Genomic DNA, 20,097 nt, shown 5'->3' with positions numbered 1-20,097 from the left:
GCTTCCACCGATACCCTCTCCTCCCTCCCGTTCCCTTCCTCTTGCGAGCTCGTCAGCGCCACCCCCCAGTCTGCTATCTTCCTCTTCGGTCGCACCACAGATCCCGTGCCGCCTGAGGATGGAGGACCTCATGGCGGACTCGCACGGCGGGCGTAGCGGGGAGGCGCGACGGGCGGCACGGCAGGCCGGAGGAGGGTGGGCTGCACGGCGTGGGGAGGAGGGCGGGCGGCGCGGCTGGGGTGAGGCCGGGCGGCGCGGCTGGAGGGAGGCGGCGGTGCTGCACGGCGAGTGGATGGGAGGTGGCGCGAGGCGGCGGGACGACTTGGCTGGAGGGAGGAGTCCGTGCTGCATGGCGCCGACGCGTCTGGAGGGAGGAGGCGGGGCGGGGCGGCAGGAAATAATCAAGGGCATACAGATCATTACAATCTAATACAAATAATCAGGTTGCCAAACGCCCACCTTATCCAGCCAGCCAATGGATTCTCCAGATAGTAAATTCGTAGCAAATCCAGCTTCTCAGACAATCAATTCTCAGAAAAGCTGAAACAAAACAGGGCCCATGAATCCTGCCAATGACGTTCTCACCTATAAAGAATAAAGGTGTACACGTACGACACAAGCGACGGTATAAACCGCCTACACGCAAACACTTGAAGTTCAGCTCTGATCTGAATTTCATTGCTCTTGAGGTCCAATCTGATGCTCTCGTCTGAATTCTGACAAATTCTGACATATTGATCTGAAATTTCATGGTCCGGTCTGAGCTGTGATATGAAGTTTGATTAGTTTTAAGCTCCATTTTGACGCCTGCATGCCTGCAATGCTGTAGTCAAGGCTGCACCTAAGAGAGGCCCCTGCCCGCCCTTATCCGCTCATCACGTGGGGGTGGGGGGGGGGGGTGAGAAAAACCCGATTGCACGCTTCGTTCGCCCATGTCGCCTCCGATGCTGGCAAGGACCACCCTCCTCCCACCTCTCCCTCTCCTCCCCTTGCGCTTCCCCTTTCTTCAAGCCATATGGCCTCCATCCGCCGATGCTAGCGAGGACTGCCCTCCTCCCACTCTATCCCTCCCCTCCGTATCTTTATCTTCAACGAATGCCGCCACCGGATGTCCTCCACCACCCCGGTCGGCGGCGTCATCGCCACCTCACCTCACCACCGAGCCGAACGCCTCCCCAGAGCTCCCTCTAGATCTGGGAGCATACAAGAACCTCAAAGCCTAACGTCGCCAGAGCACCGTCCATTGCCTGAACTTTTTTCTTCCTCCCTTTATTACTTTCTTCTTGGTGAAGTTACTACCCTCTTATGATCATAGGAGTAACAAGAGGGCTCTTGATATATTCTAAATTATATTGAGAGCCCTCTCGGTGTAGCTTTTGGGTTTCCAAAACTAAGATATACTTCCTCCTTTCTAATTAAATTATAGATTATTTTAGTTTTTCTAGATAGGTAGCTTTTACTATGCACCTAGACATACACTACGTCTTGATATATAGAAAAACTATATATCTAGATTTACCAAAACGGCTTACAATTTGGAAGGGAGGGGGTGGTATATACAGAATAACATGAACGTTGTTGAATACTCTATAAGACATTTTAGTTTTGGCCAATTTAAAAATTCTCTATTTTTTACCATGTTTATTGGAAAATACCAACAACAGCAACAACATCAAATTAGTTTCATTAAATACATCATGAAATATATCTTCATAATGCATTTATTTGTTATTTTATATGCAAAATTTAGAAAAGTTTGACTTAGGTCTACATTTTGGAAGAGAGAGTACTTCACTATATGGACTTAGGGAATGTTGCAAGTTGCTATACTGCTTCAGAAGTGCTAATTAACGGAGTGAACTTTTACTCCAAAATAAGAATTTGCTAAGATTAGTGCACCTAATTGTTCAACATAGTGCAACATACCGGTATATTTGCATGGATTCCGTATTCATGTACGCATTTCGATCCTTGGAAATGATAAACACCTGCATCGAGACTATTACTAGAATTGGACGAGCGAGCAAGGCCCAACATCAGTTCTCTTTATTGGCTCTTTTGTGCTTCAATTTCGAGGAAACTTACATGTTGTGTCCATCCATCGATGTTATATCTTTTTCATGGTTGTATCCTTTTGTTTGCAGGAAGAGTTCAATCTCAAAGTCTTTGGTACCATGCCAGCAAACAACACACTATTTTTGTTGACCAGGTACGTTACATGCTCACATGAGGCTGATGTTTTTATTTCATCCTCATTTTTCACGTTGCCCTCAAGCACGGCCCTCGGCATGCTAGTTAAGGATGAAGTTGCTAAATTTGGTATTGGTACAGAGAAAATTAATTTATTTTACTCCCAAAACCATGCTTAGACATCTAGAAATGGCATCGTTTGTAGTTATGGGTAAAGGAATGAATAAAACATGCACACTTTTTTTATTTGCTTATATTTTTATACTTTTTTTTTGTTATTTGATTTGTTTGACTCAAATGAGACTAAGGGACTTGAATTTGAGGAATTTGCACGTGCTCTTTCGGTCTTCCATCCTGACACCCCTATTGATGATAAGATCAACTGTAAGTCAATCTTACTATGGTTGTCTTCATCCATACCATGTAGCTAGATTGCTCTCTATTATTCATTATTTTCAAATATTAATTAAACATTTGCAATAACTATGCTAAAACTTCATTATTGCCTTATTTGTCGGTGTTTTACCGGCTGCCCACCGAGGGGTATACCCGAGGTGGTAAGTTTAGGTGAGGAGATGCCGATATCAGGAATTCGAAGGTGCTAGGAACACAAGATTTAGACAGGTTCGGGCTGCAATGTGCGTAATGCCCTTCGTCCTGTATGGTGGTTTGTATTGCCTTGGGTGTAGATGTTATATTTTGAAGGGGTCCCTGCCCCTCTTATATATCCGGGAGGATAGGGTTACATGAATCCTAGTCCAATACTAGCCAAGGAATCGTACCCGAGTACAACTCGAGTAGTTTCCTTCTGTACCGACTAGTCCTACTCTCATACGAGTAGAGAACAACATAAATAAGAGATAAAATAAACCTTATCTCCTAACCCTGTTTGAACTACATTATGTACACAGTCCCGTAGCCCCGCATCTGACAAGCCCCCGAGCTCTTCGTAGCTGAGTACTGCAGGCTTCTCGAGTACTTTTGAAATAGTCTTCGGCTTCTTTTAAAACTCCGTCTTGAAGTTCTTCTTCGAGTACTTTCTTAGCTGCATCGAAGTTATGAGGTGCTCATGCTCCGAATTTGGTATGGTGTGCGATTGAAAAATCGCACTCCATATGGAGTAGCCCCCGAGCTTTAGGTTGAATTGGAGAATCAGATTGAGGGTCATATTTTGAATCTTCCTTACTTACTTTTCAAATAAATTTGAAAAAATAAATAGTCGATGCCACGTATCCCGCAGCCCCCGAGCCTTGAATCCAAATCTCTCAGGTTTGGAAATAAGGATCCAAAGGTCATGGCATACAGTACAAAAATGTTCCCGTGATAAATAATTAGTGTGATGGTGCAGAGGATGAATGTTAGATATGGAATTCGAAAAATCCCTTTTTTCGGCACAATTAACCCTGAAGAAATGATTAATCAAATATTTTATCTAAAAAAATCCATCAAACGACCCCTCAACTTCGGAATATTCCCTAAAACGACTCTTCAACTTCGAAACAGTAATCCTGTACCCGGCCGCTGGTTATTTAACCCCGCGGTAACGCCAGGTAAAATCCGTGCTTCCAATATGCAATCTGCTAAGAAATTTCCGAATCCCCCAATCAGAGCCACACTCTGCCTTCACCCCCTTGAAAAAAAGCCCCAATCTAGCCAAATCTCTCCGCCCCTTTCTCCGCAGCCCCCGAGCAACTTGTGGCGAGCAGATATAGAAATGGCGCCCAAAAGATCCAACGAGAAGGATGGGAAAAAGAAGGAGTCGCAGCCGCCGTCTGGGGAATGGACTCACAGTAAGTGCTCCAACAATGATCTCATAAAACTTGTTTCCAAGGGTTTGCTTCAAGAAAAAAAGTCTTGTCATCTGACGCCCCTCTTTTCGCGAACCTCTTCCCATGGAAAATGTAGACGAAATCGTCACATTTTACCATTTTTCCGAACGGGGTTTGGCCCTCCCCTCTTGCTCTTTCTTCCGAGGCCTTCTTTATTTCTACGGGCTTGAGCTCCATCACCTCAACCTGAATTCAATTTGCCACATAGCCATCTTCATCCATTTTTGCGAAGCTTTCCTTGGAATTGAACCCCACTGGGATCGTTTCCGCTTCCTTTTCCGAGTAAAGCCGCAACCCACTGCCAAAAATCCATCCATCGTAGGGGGCGCCGGCATCCAGTTTAGACAACAAGCCGGCGATAGGTACATTTCCTACAAGTTCCCCTCCAATATTTCAGGATGGAAAAACCATTGGTTCTACATCGGGAACCATGCCCCCCAGCTACCTGAAAAATCCGGAAAACCCCCTGTCATTAGGCCGGAATGGAACACCGAACTCTCCAGAGGAGACCTGGACCAAGTCGACGAGTTGCTTGCCATCATAGCAGCTCATAAAGAAATAGGAGTGATCGGAGCGTCTGTGATGTTTTCTTTCTTCAAACGCCGGATCCAGCCAATCCAACAACGCCACACACTAGGCTTCGAGTACATAGGCGTTGAAGATCCCTCTCGGATGTGCGCAGAGGAATTGACTGACGATGCCGTGCTCATCCGGGTCAAGCGAGTGCTGCTAGACGTGAACGCAGTTCCCTACGTCCCGCAGTTGTTTTCTATGCAAACTCCTCCAAAACCTGTAAATATTCGACTACTTTTTTAGAACAAGCTCTGCTGTTCTGCCACTGCTAACTGAAAATCTTCTGCAGGGACACACAGAGTTGTACCGGAGCTATCCACCACAACCCGACATCCCCCGACCGGACCACCTTCTCCCCAGCGCCGCAGCCGAAGCGAAAAGGGCTCAAGCGGCCGAGGCTCTGCCCGACAGCGAGACCACTGAAAGCGGGAGCCCCCTGGCGGAAAAGGAAGCCGAAGGGAAAGCGAAGAACAACTCCCCTGGATCATCCGTGGAGTTGGTCGAAGCGTTGCCAGTGGTCCCTCGGGGTCATCGGATAGTGCGCAAATGCAAAGCGCATGTAGTCGAACCCCCCAGGTATGAAGTTGCTGTCCTGTAGAGTTGTCAAATAGCAAAGTTGTTGCATGCTTACATTGTCTGTTTTGCAGTCCCTCGGCTTCTCCACCCGACCCCAAGCGCCAAAAGGTGACCAGGACCGATTTTGCTAGGGATGATGTTCCAGCAGATGATGCCGCAGAAACTGCTAGGACGGACCCATCGAGTACTTCAGAAAGGATGGTAACCATTGCCGTGGCGGGAACCTTGCAACCAGCTGGTGTGACCCCGCCGCCGGCAACGAGTACCGTGGTTAAAAAACCACGGGCCCTGAGAATAAAGAAAGCTGTCATGAAGAAGTCTTCAGTGTAAGTGTAGATCCTTTTTGCATAATGAACATCCTGTTCTTTTCGACTTGTGTAATAATATAACTGATTCTGCTTCATTAGGTTTATAATCGACATGAGGTACAAGCCAAAGCCTACCGCAGCTACTCCAGCCCCCGAGCCACCAGCCCTAGAGGAGCTCGCACCCGAGGAGCCAGCCCCTGAGGAGGACACAACACTGCCCGACCTATCACCCCCCGAGCCCCAGCAACTCGAAGCCAACGCCGGTGGTGAAGAACAAGTCAAGGCTACTGATGTCGCTCCTGCAGATGGCACAAGTAAATGTCTGACCTCCCCTGGCTAACTGCTTAGACCACAAACTTCACGTACTGAATGTGTCTTGACTTGCAAGTACCCCGCAACCACTGACTGACAACGCGACGGGTACCTCAAGGAATTCTGAAGATCTGCTGGTGCCCGGGAGTGGATACCAGAACATCATTACCACAGATCTAGTGGATGATCCACTCTTGACCATCAGCAACATGCGATACTTCCAGAAGATCTTCAAAGAGATGTACCAATATACCGTGGTAAGGCATGATTACTCCTCTGCCGTTATACTTTGTCGAGTTGCTTGTCTTAATCCTTCCCCTTATGCAGGATGTGGCCAAACTCTCACAGCGAAAGTCCGAAAAGCTGAAAGCAGTCGTGAGTGGCCTCCAGGAACTTAACGCAAAGGATAAACACATATCAGAGGAATTGACGAAAAACATATATCTCCAGCGAGAGCTCGATAATCTGAAGCTGGAGCGGATGCGAGAAACATGGCTCCTCAAGAACGACCTCTGCAATCTTGAGAAGGCCAACTCCAAGCTCCAGGAACAACTCAAAGAACAGAAGAAGGCGCACCAAGGCAAGCCCTTTCTTCCCTCGAGTACTTTCACTTAACAATTTATCTTGAATTCTGAAAATATCTTCACCGCAGAGCTTAGGAAAATCTTAACATATAAAGAAGAGATGCTTACTGACGTGAAGAATATGATATATCATCATACAGATGACGTCGAGAGGCTACAGAAGGTAATCGCCGATACTGAACAACAGTTCGCCGACTATCTTCAGCAGATCAAGACGCTGGATGAAGAGAAGGAGCAGCAGCAAAAGGAGCTGGAGGACCTCAAGGGAGCCGCCCAGAAGCTTGTGGACATGGTGGATTCACAAGAAGGCGGTGAAGCAGATGAGTGGTCCTTGCTGGAGCGACTTCTCGGAGCGCCGCAGAAGGTCCTCAATTTCCTCACTAAAGCCCCCATCGCGTGTGTCAGCCACGCTCTTAGCTTTGTCAAATCCTTTTGGCCGGAGGCTCGACTAGAGGCGTTCGCGAAGGGTGTGGCTGCAGAGTGCTCTGAAGAGCAATTCAACGAGTACCTCCAAGAAGCCCAACCTGTAGCAGAGAAGATAGTAAAAAGTGTACTACAGGATTGAGATGTCATAAAAACAAGTACTCTTCTCTTTGTATATATTTGTCTTTGATGTCTCCACCTGTATGTGCCTTATGACTTCTGAATTGTCATCCAAGTTCAAAGGCTAAGTAGGAGTTACTACCCCGGGTGCAGTGACCCTGGAAGTAGTCGAAGTAGCTCCGAATAGGAACCCGTCCAACGAGTTATATATAACCCGATCGAGCAGTCTAACCAGTTAGGAAAGAACGCGAGCATCGTCGCGTGACTGCCGTGCTTATGGCAAGAGGTCAAAACTACCCCGAGTGCAACGACTTTGGGCATAGTTGAAATAGCTCCTCATGTGAGCCCGTCCAACAAGTTAGATATAACCCAATCGAGCTGGTCTAATCAGTTAGGAAAGAACGCGAGCATCGTCGCGTGACTGCCGTGCTTATGGCAAGAGGTTGAAACTACCCTGAGTGCAACGACTCTGGGCGTAGTTGAAATAGCTCCTCATGTGAGCCCGTCCAACAAGTTAGATATAATCCGATCGAACGGATCTAACTTGTTGGGAAAAACGCGATCATCGTCGCAAACGAGCATCAAAGCCCGTGGCGAGAAGTCAATTCGTATAAAACATGGATGTGGCCGTAGCCTCTGTCAAAACTCATGGCGAGATGTCGATTCATATAAAACATGAACATGGTCGTAGCCTCCGTCAAAACTCATGGCGAGAGGTTGATTCATATAAAACATGAACGTGGCTACAGCCTCCGTATGTTATCAGAAAAAATTTACATTCTGAATTTTGTGACACGTAGCCTCCAAATTGATTCTAAAGAAAAAGACCGCCTAGGCGCCCAGAGAACAGCTATCCCCGCATGTATTCTCATGGATAGAACTTGCGCAGGTGCTGAACGTTCCAAGAATTTAGGACGTCTTGACCCTCGGTGTATTGTAGTCGATACAACCCCGATCTTGTAACCTGCTTGACGACGAACGGTCCTTCCCACCTCGAGTTGAGCTTGTGTAAGCCGGACTCATCTTGGATGTGGCGTAGGACCAAATCACCTATACTGAATGACCGTTCCCTCATGTTGTAATCGTGATATCGCCGGATCCCCTGCAGGTATCGAGCTGACTGAACAAGAGCGGTGCAGCGATCCTCCTCAACAGAGTCGAGCTCTAACCGCCTTGCTTCATTCGCCTCACCTTCATTGTATATTTCAACCCTTGGGGATTTCCACATGATGTCAGCCGGTAAGATAGCTTCGGAGCCGTAGACAAGGAAGAAAGGTGTTTGTCCTGTGGCTTTGGACGGCTGAGTCCTGAGCCCCCAGACGACATGTGGCAACTCGTGTATCCACTTTCCTCCTTTCTTGCTATTTTCATCATAGAGTCTTTTCTTGAGGCCCTCGATTATCATGCCGTTCGCCCTCTCGACTTGACCATTGGCTCTTGGGTGTGCAACAGAGACATATTTGACCTCGATGCACGCATTTTCACAGAACTCCCAGAACTGGTTGGCCGTGAAATTTGATCCCAGGTCTGTGATGATGGTGTTTGGGAAGCCGAAGAGATGCAAGATATCGGAGATGAAATCAACGACTCGATCTGCTATGAGCTTGGCTATCGGCTTGTACTCGATCCACTTGGTAAACTTGTCGATAGCCACCAATACATGGGTGAAACCGCCTAGCGCCGTTGTGAAGGGCCCAATTATATCAAGGCTCCTGCAAGAGAACGGCCATGATGGCGGTATGGTGATGAGACTGTGAGCTGGGACGTGAGATTGCTTGCCAAATAATTGGCAGTTTTGGCATCTCCGCACGAGGTCCTCAGCATCGGACACTGCGGTGGGCCACTAGAAACCAGCTCGGTATGCTTTCCCCACTAGCGTTCTTGAAGCTGCGTGGTTGCCACAAATGCCCTCATGTATCTCCCGCAGTATGTCTTAGCCGTCTTCTCTCGTGACGCACTTCATGAGCACACCTGATCGTGCGTGTCACACCCGATTTATAAGAACATAAATCGAGCAATCATATATGCGCCAGGATCAAGTCACGCATATATACAACAGATTATCAAGATATCACAACACATGTCACGAATAAAAGCGTATAAATTATAAAATGAATATCTTTATTACAACTGAATCAAGAATCAGTTCAAGGAATACGGAAGCGTAAAATAAATATATGAAGAGTAGGACGCCACAGGGACGTCAACTGGGAGACAACGCCTTGAAATCGTCGAGTCCGCTGAAGTAGTCCTCCACGTCGCCTGGTACTGGGCAGCAGTCGAAGATATCCCAAAGAGAACAGAAGAGAGGAAGAGGCAAGTGTGAGTACACAACTTGTACTCAACAAGTATAACACGAGTATGAGGCTCTAGGGTTAGCTGACTCAACTGCAGTAGCTTTTAGCCTTGGCAAATTTTATTAAAACTATTTACTATAAGTGGATGAATTACCATAAACCCATATTGCATAAGAAATTAATCAATATTAATTAAGAACTACTGAGAAACCAACCAAACCAAAACCACCCGGGAAAATCTCCCTAATCAAAGGTTGATAACCCCACTAATCAAAAGGAGGATCTGGGCCGCTCATGACTGTGAGCACAGCTGATATATCAATTTTACACTCTCGAGAGGTTGCACAACTTTACCCCCAAGTCGTGGGCTACGCTAGTTGTTCATCACACTTCCTTAGGTGAGATGGCTAGCAAGCACACTACGAGACTGTTACAAAGGATCACGTTGGTAAGGTGTAACCGCTAAGGATTCTGGATCAACAACGATGGGGCCCACCTCCGGGGGTACAAGACACACAGCACAGACCAAGCCGGAGGAGCAGGGACCATTGAAGCTTACCACCCCTCTTGCCCACGCAGGTAAGTTACTTCCGAACCAACACGACCTGATTAGTAAGTCAAGACCGTCCCATTCCAGTCTTGTGGTTGCGCGGTTGTCCCAGGTTGTCGCTCTATGAACCGGTCCTTACGGAGAGTGGCCAACCAAGCACTAAGCACCGTGCTGGCCCCCTAAACCAAGTTTCTAACAAAACATCTTTTACGGAGACGTGAGCCACTCAAGCACACAGCACAGAGGGCCACGCTCAGGATTAAGTTGCATAAGACCATTAATCAAATTTAATTAAAAAGGACCAAGTTTGTTATAGCGCAGCAACCTAGCACAACTAACCAAAATGCAACCCAGGGTATAATATACCGGATAAAAGTGGCTAGGAAATCCTTATAGGCGTACAATATTAAAATGCAGTATGAATTGTATTTAAAAGTGATAGGATGTTCATGTTATACTTGCCTTCCTCAAAGTTCTCCTGCTGCTGCTCAAAAGCTTCAGAAGATGGTGGCTCCTGGTACTGGTCCAAAGGCTCAGCGTCTACTCACGATCGCAACGCCAAAACATGGTCCAACACATACACATACATGCATACAAAGACAAAGGATAAGAAACAGTACAACATTTCATCAAAACCGCATACAAAACTATGCTAGAACTATTCTACGCGTTACAACGATCGCGTGAACATAAAGAACACCTAAAACGGAGCTAAGACGCGAAATCTAGGGCTAAAACAAGATTCAGGGACCTATCTGCGAGAAAAACAGAACTTCCAGGGGTTTCTGCGCAAAAACCAGGGGCTTAAACATGATTAAAGGCTAGACGCAGGGGCTAACACATGAAAACGCAAGGCATGGACTGCGGGCACTAATTCCAGGAAGCTCAGGGGTTAAAATGGAAGGAAAGGACCTGTCTGCGAAAACTTTTGAACTAGAGATGGACGGCGGGTTAATTCCTCAAAAGGGCAGGGGCTTTTTAACAAAACTGCCACGGCTGAAGGGGGGGTACGCAGCTTCTAATCTGGGCGGTTGGATCTAAATCGAACGGTTCGGACGCATTCCGGTCGGACGGTCCGATTTGAATAGCGGGGTTCGGACGGTCCGATCTGGTTGGGCTCGCGGGGACGGCGGGTCTGCACAGCGGCGCATGCCGGCGACGGCGTCGCGACTTCGGGTGCGGCCTACGGTTCATGATTGCTAGCGTAAGAGGGAGAAGGGAACGTGCTGATGCTCACCGAGGGCCTGAACGGGCCGGAGAGGCAGCGGAAGATGGTCGGCGACGAGGTCCGAGCGGCGGAAACGGCGGCGCTCGTGGGGAAGGCTGCTGCAGAGGGGCTCGAAGTCCCTTGGACGCGCGGATCGGTCGGGGAACTCCCTGCGGAGGTAACCAGGGGGTTAAGACGGATCAGGATGCAACGACGATGAGGAATTCCGACGGCGGAGCGGCTCACCGTCGAAGGTTCCTTCGGGAAATTCGGTAGATGCCGAGGCGTAGGGCTTCGATGCTGGGCTCGCGGAGCTTCGGGATGGCGAGAGGGAGCGAACCCGGGGGTTGTGGTGGTCCGGGGTGCAGCGGAACGGCCGGTCGGCGGTGAGGACGAGGTGTCTGCGCGGCGGAGGGAAGAAGGAGGCGGCGGCGCTGCGGGTCTCCAGAGGTGCTGCTGCGGCTAGGTTTAGGGTTCTAGGGCGCGGAACCTTCTTGTAGGGCAGCGGCCCACATTGGCGTGCGGGCCCGAAGCGAGAGAGCTCGCCGGAAGTTTCGGGGGCCGTTGCGCGGCCGGTAGAGGAAGAAGGAAGGAGGGGCCGACAGGTGGGGTCGAGCTGGGGAAATGGCTGAGAATATAAGGAATGACTGAGAATATAAGGAATGACTGAGAATATAAGGAATAACTGAGGATATAAGGAATGACTAAGGATATAAGGAATGACTGAGAATATAAGGAATGACTGAGTGAAAAGAAGAAAAGACTGACCTACTTTTCCGTTTCCTTCCTTTTCTTTTCCCGCACCAACTCAAAACTATTTGAATTCAACTCAAATTTGAATTCAACTCCTATGCGCCCAACCAAATAAAACTTATGCACCAGCATGAATGCACAAACATGTTGAACCTAGAAATAAATTTTAATTCTTTGTGAATTAAATTATAAATAAATGCCAGCTAGGCAAAATAAATCCTTAGAAAAGAATTACTGGAGCCCAATTAAATTCATTATAAATCTCGATATTTTACCTTTGGGTGTTACAGTGCGCCACGCCGGTAGAGCTTACTGTCGACTAGGACGAAACCTTTGCTTATGCGCATGACACGAGCTGCCTCTGCGCTTCTTGCGTCCATCCCCGCTGGTAGTCTTTGATCCCGGATGAAGTCGATATAAGCCTCTCTCCAGTCCTCTCCAAGCGTCATAACCTCCCGATCAAGCTGATGAAGGCTAGCATCAGTGGTTACCTGAGGATGGCTGGCTGTTTCAGCTCCTGAACGAAAACTCCTGCTGGAACCTATGCGCGGGTGGATCCTAGCTTGGACAGTATATCTGCGCCAACATTATGCGCCCGTACCACATGATAAATCTCCAGGCCGGAAAATTTATTTTCCAGCTTGCGCACTTCTTGTACATAAGCGTCCATCGTCTCCTTGTTGCAGTCCCACTCTTTGTTGACTTGCTGAACGACAAGAAGTGAATCGCCATATACAAGTAGTCGCTTGATGCCTAGTGATATCGCCAAACGTAGCCCGTGAAGCAATGCTTCATACTCGGCTTCATTATTGGATACCTCCCAAAGGATCTGGAGGACATACTTCAGTTGTTCGCCTCTTGGAGAAATAAATAGGACTCCAGCGCCACCGCCGTCGAGCTTGAGAGATCCATCGAAGTACATGGTCTAGTGATCTGGCTTGTCGACTGGAGTTGGAATTTGATTCTCTATCCACTCAGCCATAAAATCGACTAGAGCTTGAGACTTGATTGTAGTGCATAGCTTGAAATCGATTGATAAAGCCCCCAGTTCCACTGCCCACTTTGATATACGCCCCGTGGCATCTTGATTATGGAGAATATCTGCCAACGGAAAATCCGTAATCATAGTGATCTTGAACTCGTCGAAGTAATGGCGCAACTTTCTCGATGTAATCAGAATTGCATATAAGAGTTTCTTAACTACCGGGTATCGTACCCTTGATTCGGAGAGTACCTTGCTGACGAAGTACATGGGCCTTTGCACTCCAAACGCATGGCCTTTCTCGCTGCGCTCGACTACAATGGCGCTGTTGACAACATGAGTTGTCGCCGCAATGTAGAGTAGTAGATCTTCTCCCGACAATGGTGCTGTAAGGACCGGAGGAGACCGAAGGTGATATTTCAGATCTTGAAAGGCTCGCTCGGCCTACTCCATCCACTGGAACTTGTCTTGGCGTTTTAGGAGCTTGAAGAAGGGCAGTCCTCTCTCCCCGAGCCGGGAGATGAACCTATTCAAGGATGCCATACATCCTGTTAGCTTATGCACATCTTTGATTGTGGTCGGAGCCCTCATATCAGTGATGGTCGAAATCTTTACAGGGTTGGCTTCAATTCCCCGGTTGCTGACGATGAACCCGAGCAATTTCCCTGATGGTACTCCGAAAATGCATTTAGTTGGGTTGAGCTTCCACCGAAACCTGCGTAGGCTGCTGAACATCTCTTCTAAGTCTACAATCAGGTCATCGGGCTTCCTAGTCTTAATGACCACGTCATCCACGTAGGCTTCAACGTTCCAATGCAGCTGATCAGCAAAACACATCTGAATCGCACGCTGATAGGTTGCTCCTGCGTTTTTCAACCCGAAAGATATAGTTTTGTAAGCGTACATCCCAAACGGGGTGATGAAAGCGGTTTTAATTTGATCTTCCTCCTTGAGCGCGATCTGGTGATATCCTGAATAGCAATCAAGGAAGTAGAGGAGTACACAACCCGCCGTCGAGTCGACGACTTGATCAATGCACGGTAGCCCGAAGTGATCCTTTGGGCAATGCTTGTTAAGATCGGTGTAATCAACGCACATTCTCCATTCATTATTATTTTTCCTTACAAGGACAGGATTAGCTACCCACTCTGGATGGATTACTTCTTTAATGAAGCCAGCTGCGAGGAGTTTAGCTATTTCCCGTTTAATTGCCTCACGCTTATCGTGAGCAAATCTTCGAAGGCGTTGCTTTTTGGGCACAGCCTGTGGGTGTACATTCAAACTATGCTCGATCAGTTCCCTGGGCACCCCTAGCATATCCGCTGGTTTTCACGCCAATATGGCTCGGTTAGCCTGAAGGAAACTGACGAGCGCGAGTTCCTATTTCTCTTCGAAGCCTGCACCGATAATGGCGGTCTTGGATGAGTCACCTTCTTGGAGCTGGATCGACTTGAGGGCCACGTCGCCAGCTGACTGGATGCTCGACTTGCTGTCCTTTCTTGAAGGAATCTCAGCCCAGCTTGGGAGAGCTACTGTGCGGCCGCGAGTACTTCCCCTGAAGCATCTGGCATACACGTAGTCAAAGCGTACTGGATCGCCTCCTTGTTGCAATCATATGACTTCTTCAAGTCACCTTGGAGACTGAGTACTCCACTTTGTCCTGTCATCTTGAGAAGCAAATAAACATAATGCGGCACTGCCATGAATTTGGCGAGTGCCGGTCGGCCCAGTATGGCATGATAAGAAGATTCGAAGTTAGCAACTTCGAATTTAATGAACTCGGTGCGGTAGTTCTCCCTCGTGCCGAAGGCGACTGGAAGAACCACCATACCAAGTGGGTGCGCCGTATTACCTGGGACAATGCCGTAGAACAGAGACTTGCTCGGAATCAGCATGTCCGTGAAGTCCAGACCAATCTTTCTCAAAGTGCTGGCGAAGATAAGGTTGAGACCACTCCCACCGTCGATGAGCACCTTGGTGAGCCTGACTTCTGCCACCACTGGATCCAGGACAGGGGGAACTTATCGGGCTCTGAGAAGCTTGTCCACTGGTCATCGCGGGAAAATGAGATGGGGACCTTCGACCAACGGAGTGGTCGTGGTACCGCCGGCTCGACGGACATGATCTCCTGGAGAAGCAGTTTCTGGTCCCGCCTGGAGCCGAAGTCTCCATGTCCCCCGAAGATGACGTTGACGGTCTTTGAAGCATCCTAGAACTTCACATTGTGCGTTTTGTCCCCTTGGTCGTTGTCTTCTGGTTCTTTGTCCACTGGCTTGTTCTTCTTTCCGCCATCGGAATTGCTAAATGTCCTCCGGAGGTGGTAGCAATCAATTGCCGCATAATTGGCACCTGGATGCCATGGACATTTCTTCTGCAGGAGCTTTTCGAACTCCTCCTGCGTTGTTGTCTTCTTGCCTCGCGAGGGATGATCCACAGCCACGACGAGATCATCTGGCTTGCGCTTTCGGGATGGACCCAAGTAGTCCCGCTGGCTCTTGTCGTTACGGTTGTCATTTGGATGCCTCAGGCTGCTATCATTGCGCCTCAGGAGCTGCTCCTGCATCTTTTCTTCCTGCTCGGACCAGTCGTGCATCATATCACGAAGCCCTGCAACAGTTTTCGATCTGTTCCGCTCAAAGTCTCTGTAGATGGCTGGGTCGGTGATACCATTGTAGAAGCAGTCGATGATGTCTTCCTTCGAGATATTCGCAATAGTAGCGCGAACGTCGAAGAAACGGCGTGTATAGGATCGTAGGAGCTCGTTATGTTCCTGTTTACATTGAGCAAGATCGTGATGAGTACCTGCGCGAGTGATCGCCCCCTAGAAGCTGTCGATGAAGACCTTCTTGAGCCGCTCCCAGGAGTAGATTGAGTTGTTGCTGAGACTCTCCAACCACGTGAGCGGCGCAAGGTCCAAAGCCATCGGGAAGTAGACGACCTTGGTGATGTTGGAGCCCCCTGCGACTTCAATGGCAGTGGAGTAGCAATGTAGCCATTGCTGAGAAGCTTGCTTGCCATGATACTTGGTGATGCTGATCGGCTTGAAGTCCTCAGGGTACTTGTAACTGCTAAACCGTGCGGAGAAAGCTGGAAAACAGTCGCTGCAGTCAGTACCCTCTGTCTCGGCTACTTCGCGCTCTCTGCGCCTGGAATCGATTACTGACCCCGCATCGCGTCCTTCATTGATTCGCTGGCGCAGGTCTTCTGGAGGAGACCGATGATTGGCCGGACGCGGGTTACCCCCTGGAGGTGGCTGTTGCCTCCCACCAGGGGCCTGACTCCCGCGGGCGTTGTCGTTGATGTTGCTGCGCTGAGGTCGAGGATGGCCGCCTGCCGTTCGATTGTGAGCTTGGCTCCGGCTTTCGCCCATGCGCTCCTCCCTAACGGTAGACGCCGGGTTTTGTTGATCAAGCTAAATCCAAGCCCTCTGTACGTAACGAAGTGCTTGATGCACATTTGGATCATTACTGTGCTCGAGTATAGCCGTTACCCTGGCGATGTTGGCCACCGGAGTCCTGAAGCCCCGCTCGCTTACGGCAGCGAATTCGGCATCAAGCTCGCGATGCATAGATCGCATGCGCTCATTGACCTTCCTTCAGCGGGCTGCATGAGCTCTGTTCCTGATCCTCCGTGCCTCACGATCGGTGTCGTTTTCATCGCCGGCGTTGGCTGTGGCCTCATCTTCAGATACCGCATCAAAGTCGACGATGGGCAAGTCGCCATCATCCTCGCCTTCTTCCGCCATCAGCACCTGGCGTGAGATGAGCTCATCAGAGCTCGCGTCAACTAGCTCGGTCGACTCCTCTGCCACGGTGGCTAATGGCCTGCCCTCCTAAAAAGGTAAGGGATCAAGGTGTGCCACAAGCCGGTCTTCGGCCTTAAGTAGATCAGAAAGTTTCATGCCCTTCCAATGCACGAAACGCCCCTCTGGAGTGGAGGTGGTCACCAGACCATTGGCACGAAAACAACCCGCAGCCCCTCGACGTGTGGTGGCTTCGGGCTTTCCGAGTTGGAGTAAAGAGTCCAAGTCCTTCTCCAATGTGGAGAGGGACTCGGAGATGTTGGCCTCCTGAAGATCAGTGGCCAAATTGCGTAGACCGAGTCGTGATCGGCTACGCGAGACCTCAGATTGGAACTAGTCCAACCCAAGCAAGGTTGTTGCAGCGCTGGATGGAGTCGCGCCGAAAGCAGACTCCTCCTCGGTCCTCATAGCGGATCCATGGATTGACAAGTCGTCGAGATTATTGACGAACTTATCGAGGTCGCTAGGAAAACTCGCCACGGGAATTTTCGGCTTCATGTTGACGAGGAATCGACGAGAACTGCCCGCGCCATCTGCGACGCAGACCCACAAGCCAAAAAAATGTCGTGCCCTGACAGGGTACTGACCTGGTGAACTGGAAAGATGCCATCGAGTTCGCCGGTGGATCTTGGATGCGCTCCCCTATCTGGCACGCCAGCTGTCGGTGTTTGACCGGCTGCCCACCGAGGGGTATACCCGAGGTGGTAAGTTTAGGTGAGGAGAAGCCGAGATCAGGAACTCAAAGGTACTAGGAACACAAGATTTAGACAGGTTCGGGCCGCAATGTGTGTAATGCCCTACGTCCTGTATGGTGGTTTGTATTGCCTTGGGTGTAGATGTTATGTTTTGAAGGGATCCCTACCCCCCCTATATATTCGGGAGGACAGGGTTTCATGAATCCTAGTCCAATACTAGCCAAGGAATCGTACCCGAGTACAACTCGAGTAGTTTCCTTCTGTACCGACTAGTCCTACTCTCATACAAGTAGAGAACAACATAAATAAGAGATAAGACAAAACTTATCTCCTAACCCTGTTTGAACTATGTTATGTACACAGTCCCGTAGCCCCGGGTCTAACATTGTTGATTCTTTATCATAGTTTGATTAAATGGAGATTTACATTATTAGGCAAGCTCCATAGTGTATCAATGGTTGTTCATGATTTTCTGTATTGTGATAAGTATAATATCTCCCCATGCTTAAAATATTAAAAATAAGGAGTGGTTACACACTTTTATTTTTGTAGTTGCTTTCAGACCGTATGATATAAAAAACCAAGGCTTCATCGAAAGACCAGAGGTGATCATGAAATTGGCCAACCACATTGTTATCACTACATTACCTGATCACACTTCAATTCTGATGGACCTTTGCTTGGTTACAGCTGAAGCAAATGATTGAGGCAACCCTTGCCGAGTCAAATGTAAATCTTTCAAATGAGGTTATTGAAATCATCATTGACAAGGTATTAAATTTCTATGTAACACACAGATAGAAGTTAAAACCATAAAAAATAACTTACCCAGGCCTTTTAAAACTACAAATAACAATTGTGCAAGTTAAAGTGTTAAACTACTTTTTTCTCGAATACGCGAGAGTGCTGTGTATCAAATTAAATAACTTTGTCATGGCAGACTTTTGAAGAAGCAGATACAAAGAAAGATGGGAAGATTGATTTCAAGGAGTGGCACAGTCTTGTCATGGAACATCCTTCTCTGCTGAAAAATATGACACTCACATACCTCAAGTAAGGATAATTCATAACTCCCACTTTAAGCAAATAGAAAAGAAAGAATATCTACTTGTTGTTAAAGAGTTCAACTCAACTGATATCATGTAGTGATTGTGAAGGGGTTCTTTTTTTTCTGAAAAAAAATACATTCTTTTGGAAGTAGTTTACTTCTTTTGTGATTGATGGAAAATTAGCAGCATTGATGAAAAAATAGGTGAATCTCCTAAACGTTAAAGTAATTGTAACTTAAATGAATTTTTTGCTAGATTTTTATGAATAATCAAGTGCTCGATAGTACTAAAAATATGTTTATGTTATGTCTAGTGATGTATGCTAAGTCTAGTATTCATATTATATGCCGGATATCACCATGGCATTTCCCGAGTTCATCTTCCACTCACAAGTGAGGGAATCAGAATGATGTGTAATGGGTCCACGAAAACATAGGAAAACATTAAAGAGGGAATGCATGCATTATTGCAGCAACCACGTTATATCTACATTCTTTTATTATTGTTGACACCAGATTTTTGCAAAAAGTAATTATCAGAAGTCAGGAGGTCGATTTTTGCATCAACAGTTATATTACCTACATGTCAAAACCATGTTGAAAGGACCGTGACACCCTAGAGGGGGGTGAATTATGTATTCTAAAAACTAAGGCTCCAAGTACATACAAAAACCTGTTTCAAAATCTATGTAGATGTGCACTAGGTATTTCTATGTGTTGCTATCTCTACCATACAAAAGTTTTGCACCCTATGATCCAATCCTACAAACTACACAAAGCAATTCTAGGAAAGGAAAACACGGAAGGTAAGTGCAAGAAGTACTATGGAATGTAATTGAGATAGAGAATGCAAACTCCTGGCACGATGACTTTTTACCGAGGTATCGGAAAGCTCTCGCTTTCCACCAATCCTTGTTCGAGCCCATCGCGAGGGAATGCCCGCGCAAGGGCCAAGCTTCCATGGATAGTCAACGGGCCTTCCCCACGCACAAGTGGGTCTCCTCCAGGACTTAGCCTAGAAAGCCTAGGTTTAAGGGTAATCGGTTAATTGGGCGCTTGGTGGACTAAATGTCAGTCCCATCGGATGTCTCATTCAGACTTATGCCGGTTATCCCCCTTCCCCCCTTCCTCCCCCTCTCTACTCCTCCCTGTTGTTGTATGAACTATCGGTATTTCCGTTCATGAAATAGAAATGGGGGATGTCCTCAGTTAAAAAAAAGTGGGTCTCCTCCTTGCCTTTCTCAGCTGCTTCTTGTCGTCTTCACTAGGAAGAGCTTTGGCAAAATGCCTAGGGCCTCTCCTCCCTATCACATGCACCGGCGGCCACTCAACAAACTCGGTTGGAGGGTCTTGCAAGACTTACAAGCTCCGGATTTACAACTCTTGGTGCGCGCAAGCACCGATAACAAAGAGGTGTGCAAACCTCACCTAACTCTAGGCTTACACCCAAAGCAATACGCTAACAGGTCTAAGCTAGCACTAATGAAGCCCTAAGACTTTTGCTAATTGCCTTAATCTTCTCTTTAGCACTTTGATAGATAGAGCACTTGAATATACATAGGAACCAACCCTATAGCTTCTCCAAGCTCTAACACCCTTGAAATGGCCAGGTAAAGGGGTATTTATAGCCCCAACCAAAGATACTAGCCATTGCTCCAACGGATAGAAATTCTGCCTTGACCGACTGATTCGGTCAGCTCACAAAGCAACCACCGAATGAATCGGTGAAACTGTGCAAGGTAGACGTTGAGCGACTGGCTCCCGGGCTCCACGAGCCTCACCGACTGATTTGGTGGTGCTCCAATGGACATGACCGAGTGAATCGTTCATTCCAAAGCCGTCCTTCTT

The 20,097-nt window shown here is 47.9% G+C and overlaps 1 protein-coding gene across 1 annotated transcript; it reads left to right on the top strand.

Moving 5' to 3' along the window:
• The first annotated feature begins 118 nt into the window (after window positions 1–118).
• On the top strand, window positions 119–18,660 carry LOC112896703 (calcineurin B-like protein 3). Its single transcript, XM_025964805.1, has 7 exons — window positions 119–239; window positions 2,145–2,210; window positions 2,467–2,574; window positions 17,754–17,806; window positions 17,892–17,972; window positions 18,142–18,254; window positions 18,600–18,660. Exons 1-7 carry the CDS (start codon window positions 119–121, stop codon window positions 18,658–18,660), a joined length of 603 nt encoding a protein of 200 aa, XP_025820590.1.
• Window positions 18,661–20,097: the final 1,437 nt, after the last annotated feature.

Source organism: Panicum hallii, chromosome 1, assembly GCF_002211085.1.
Source record: "Panicum hallii strain FIL2 chromosome 1, PHallii_v3.1, whole genome shotgun sequence".
NCBI lineage: Eukaryota > Viridiplantae > Streptophyta > Magnoliopsida > Poales > Poaceae > Panicum > Panicum hallii.
The sequence above is the reverse complement of the archived record's forward strand: the minus strand, read 5'-3'. Positions and strand labels throughout refer to the sequence as shown.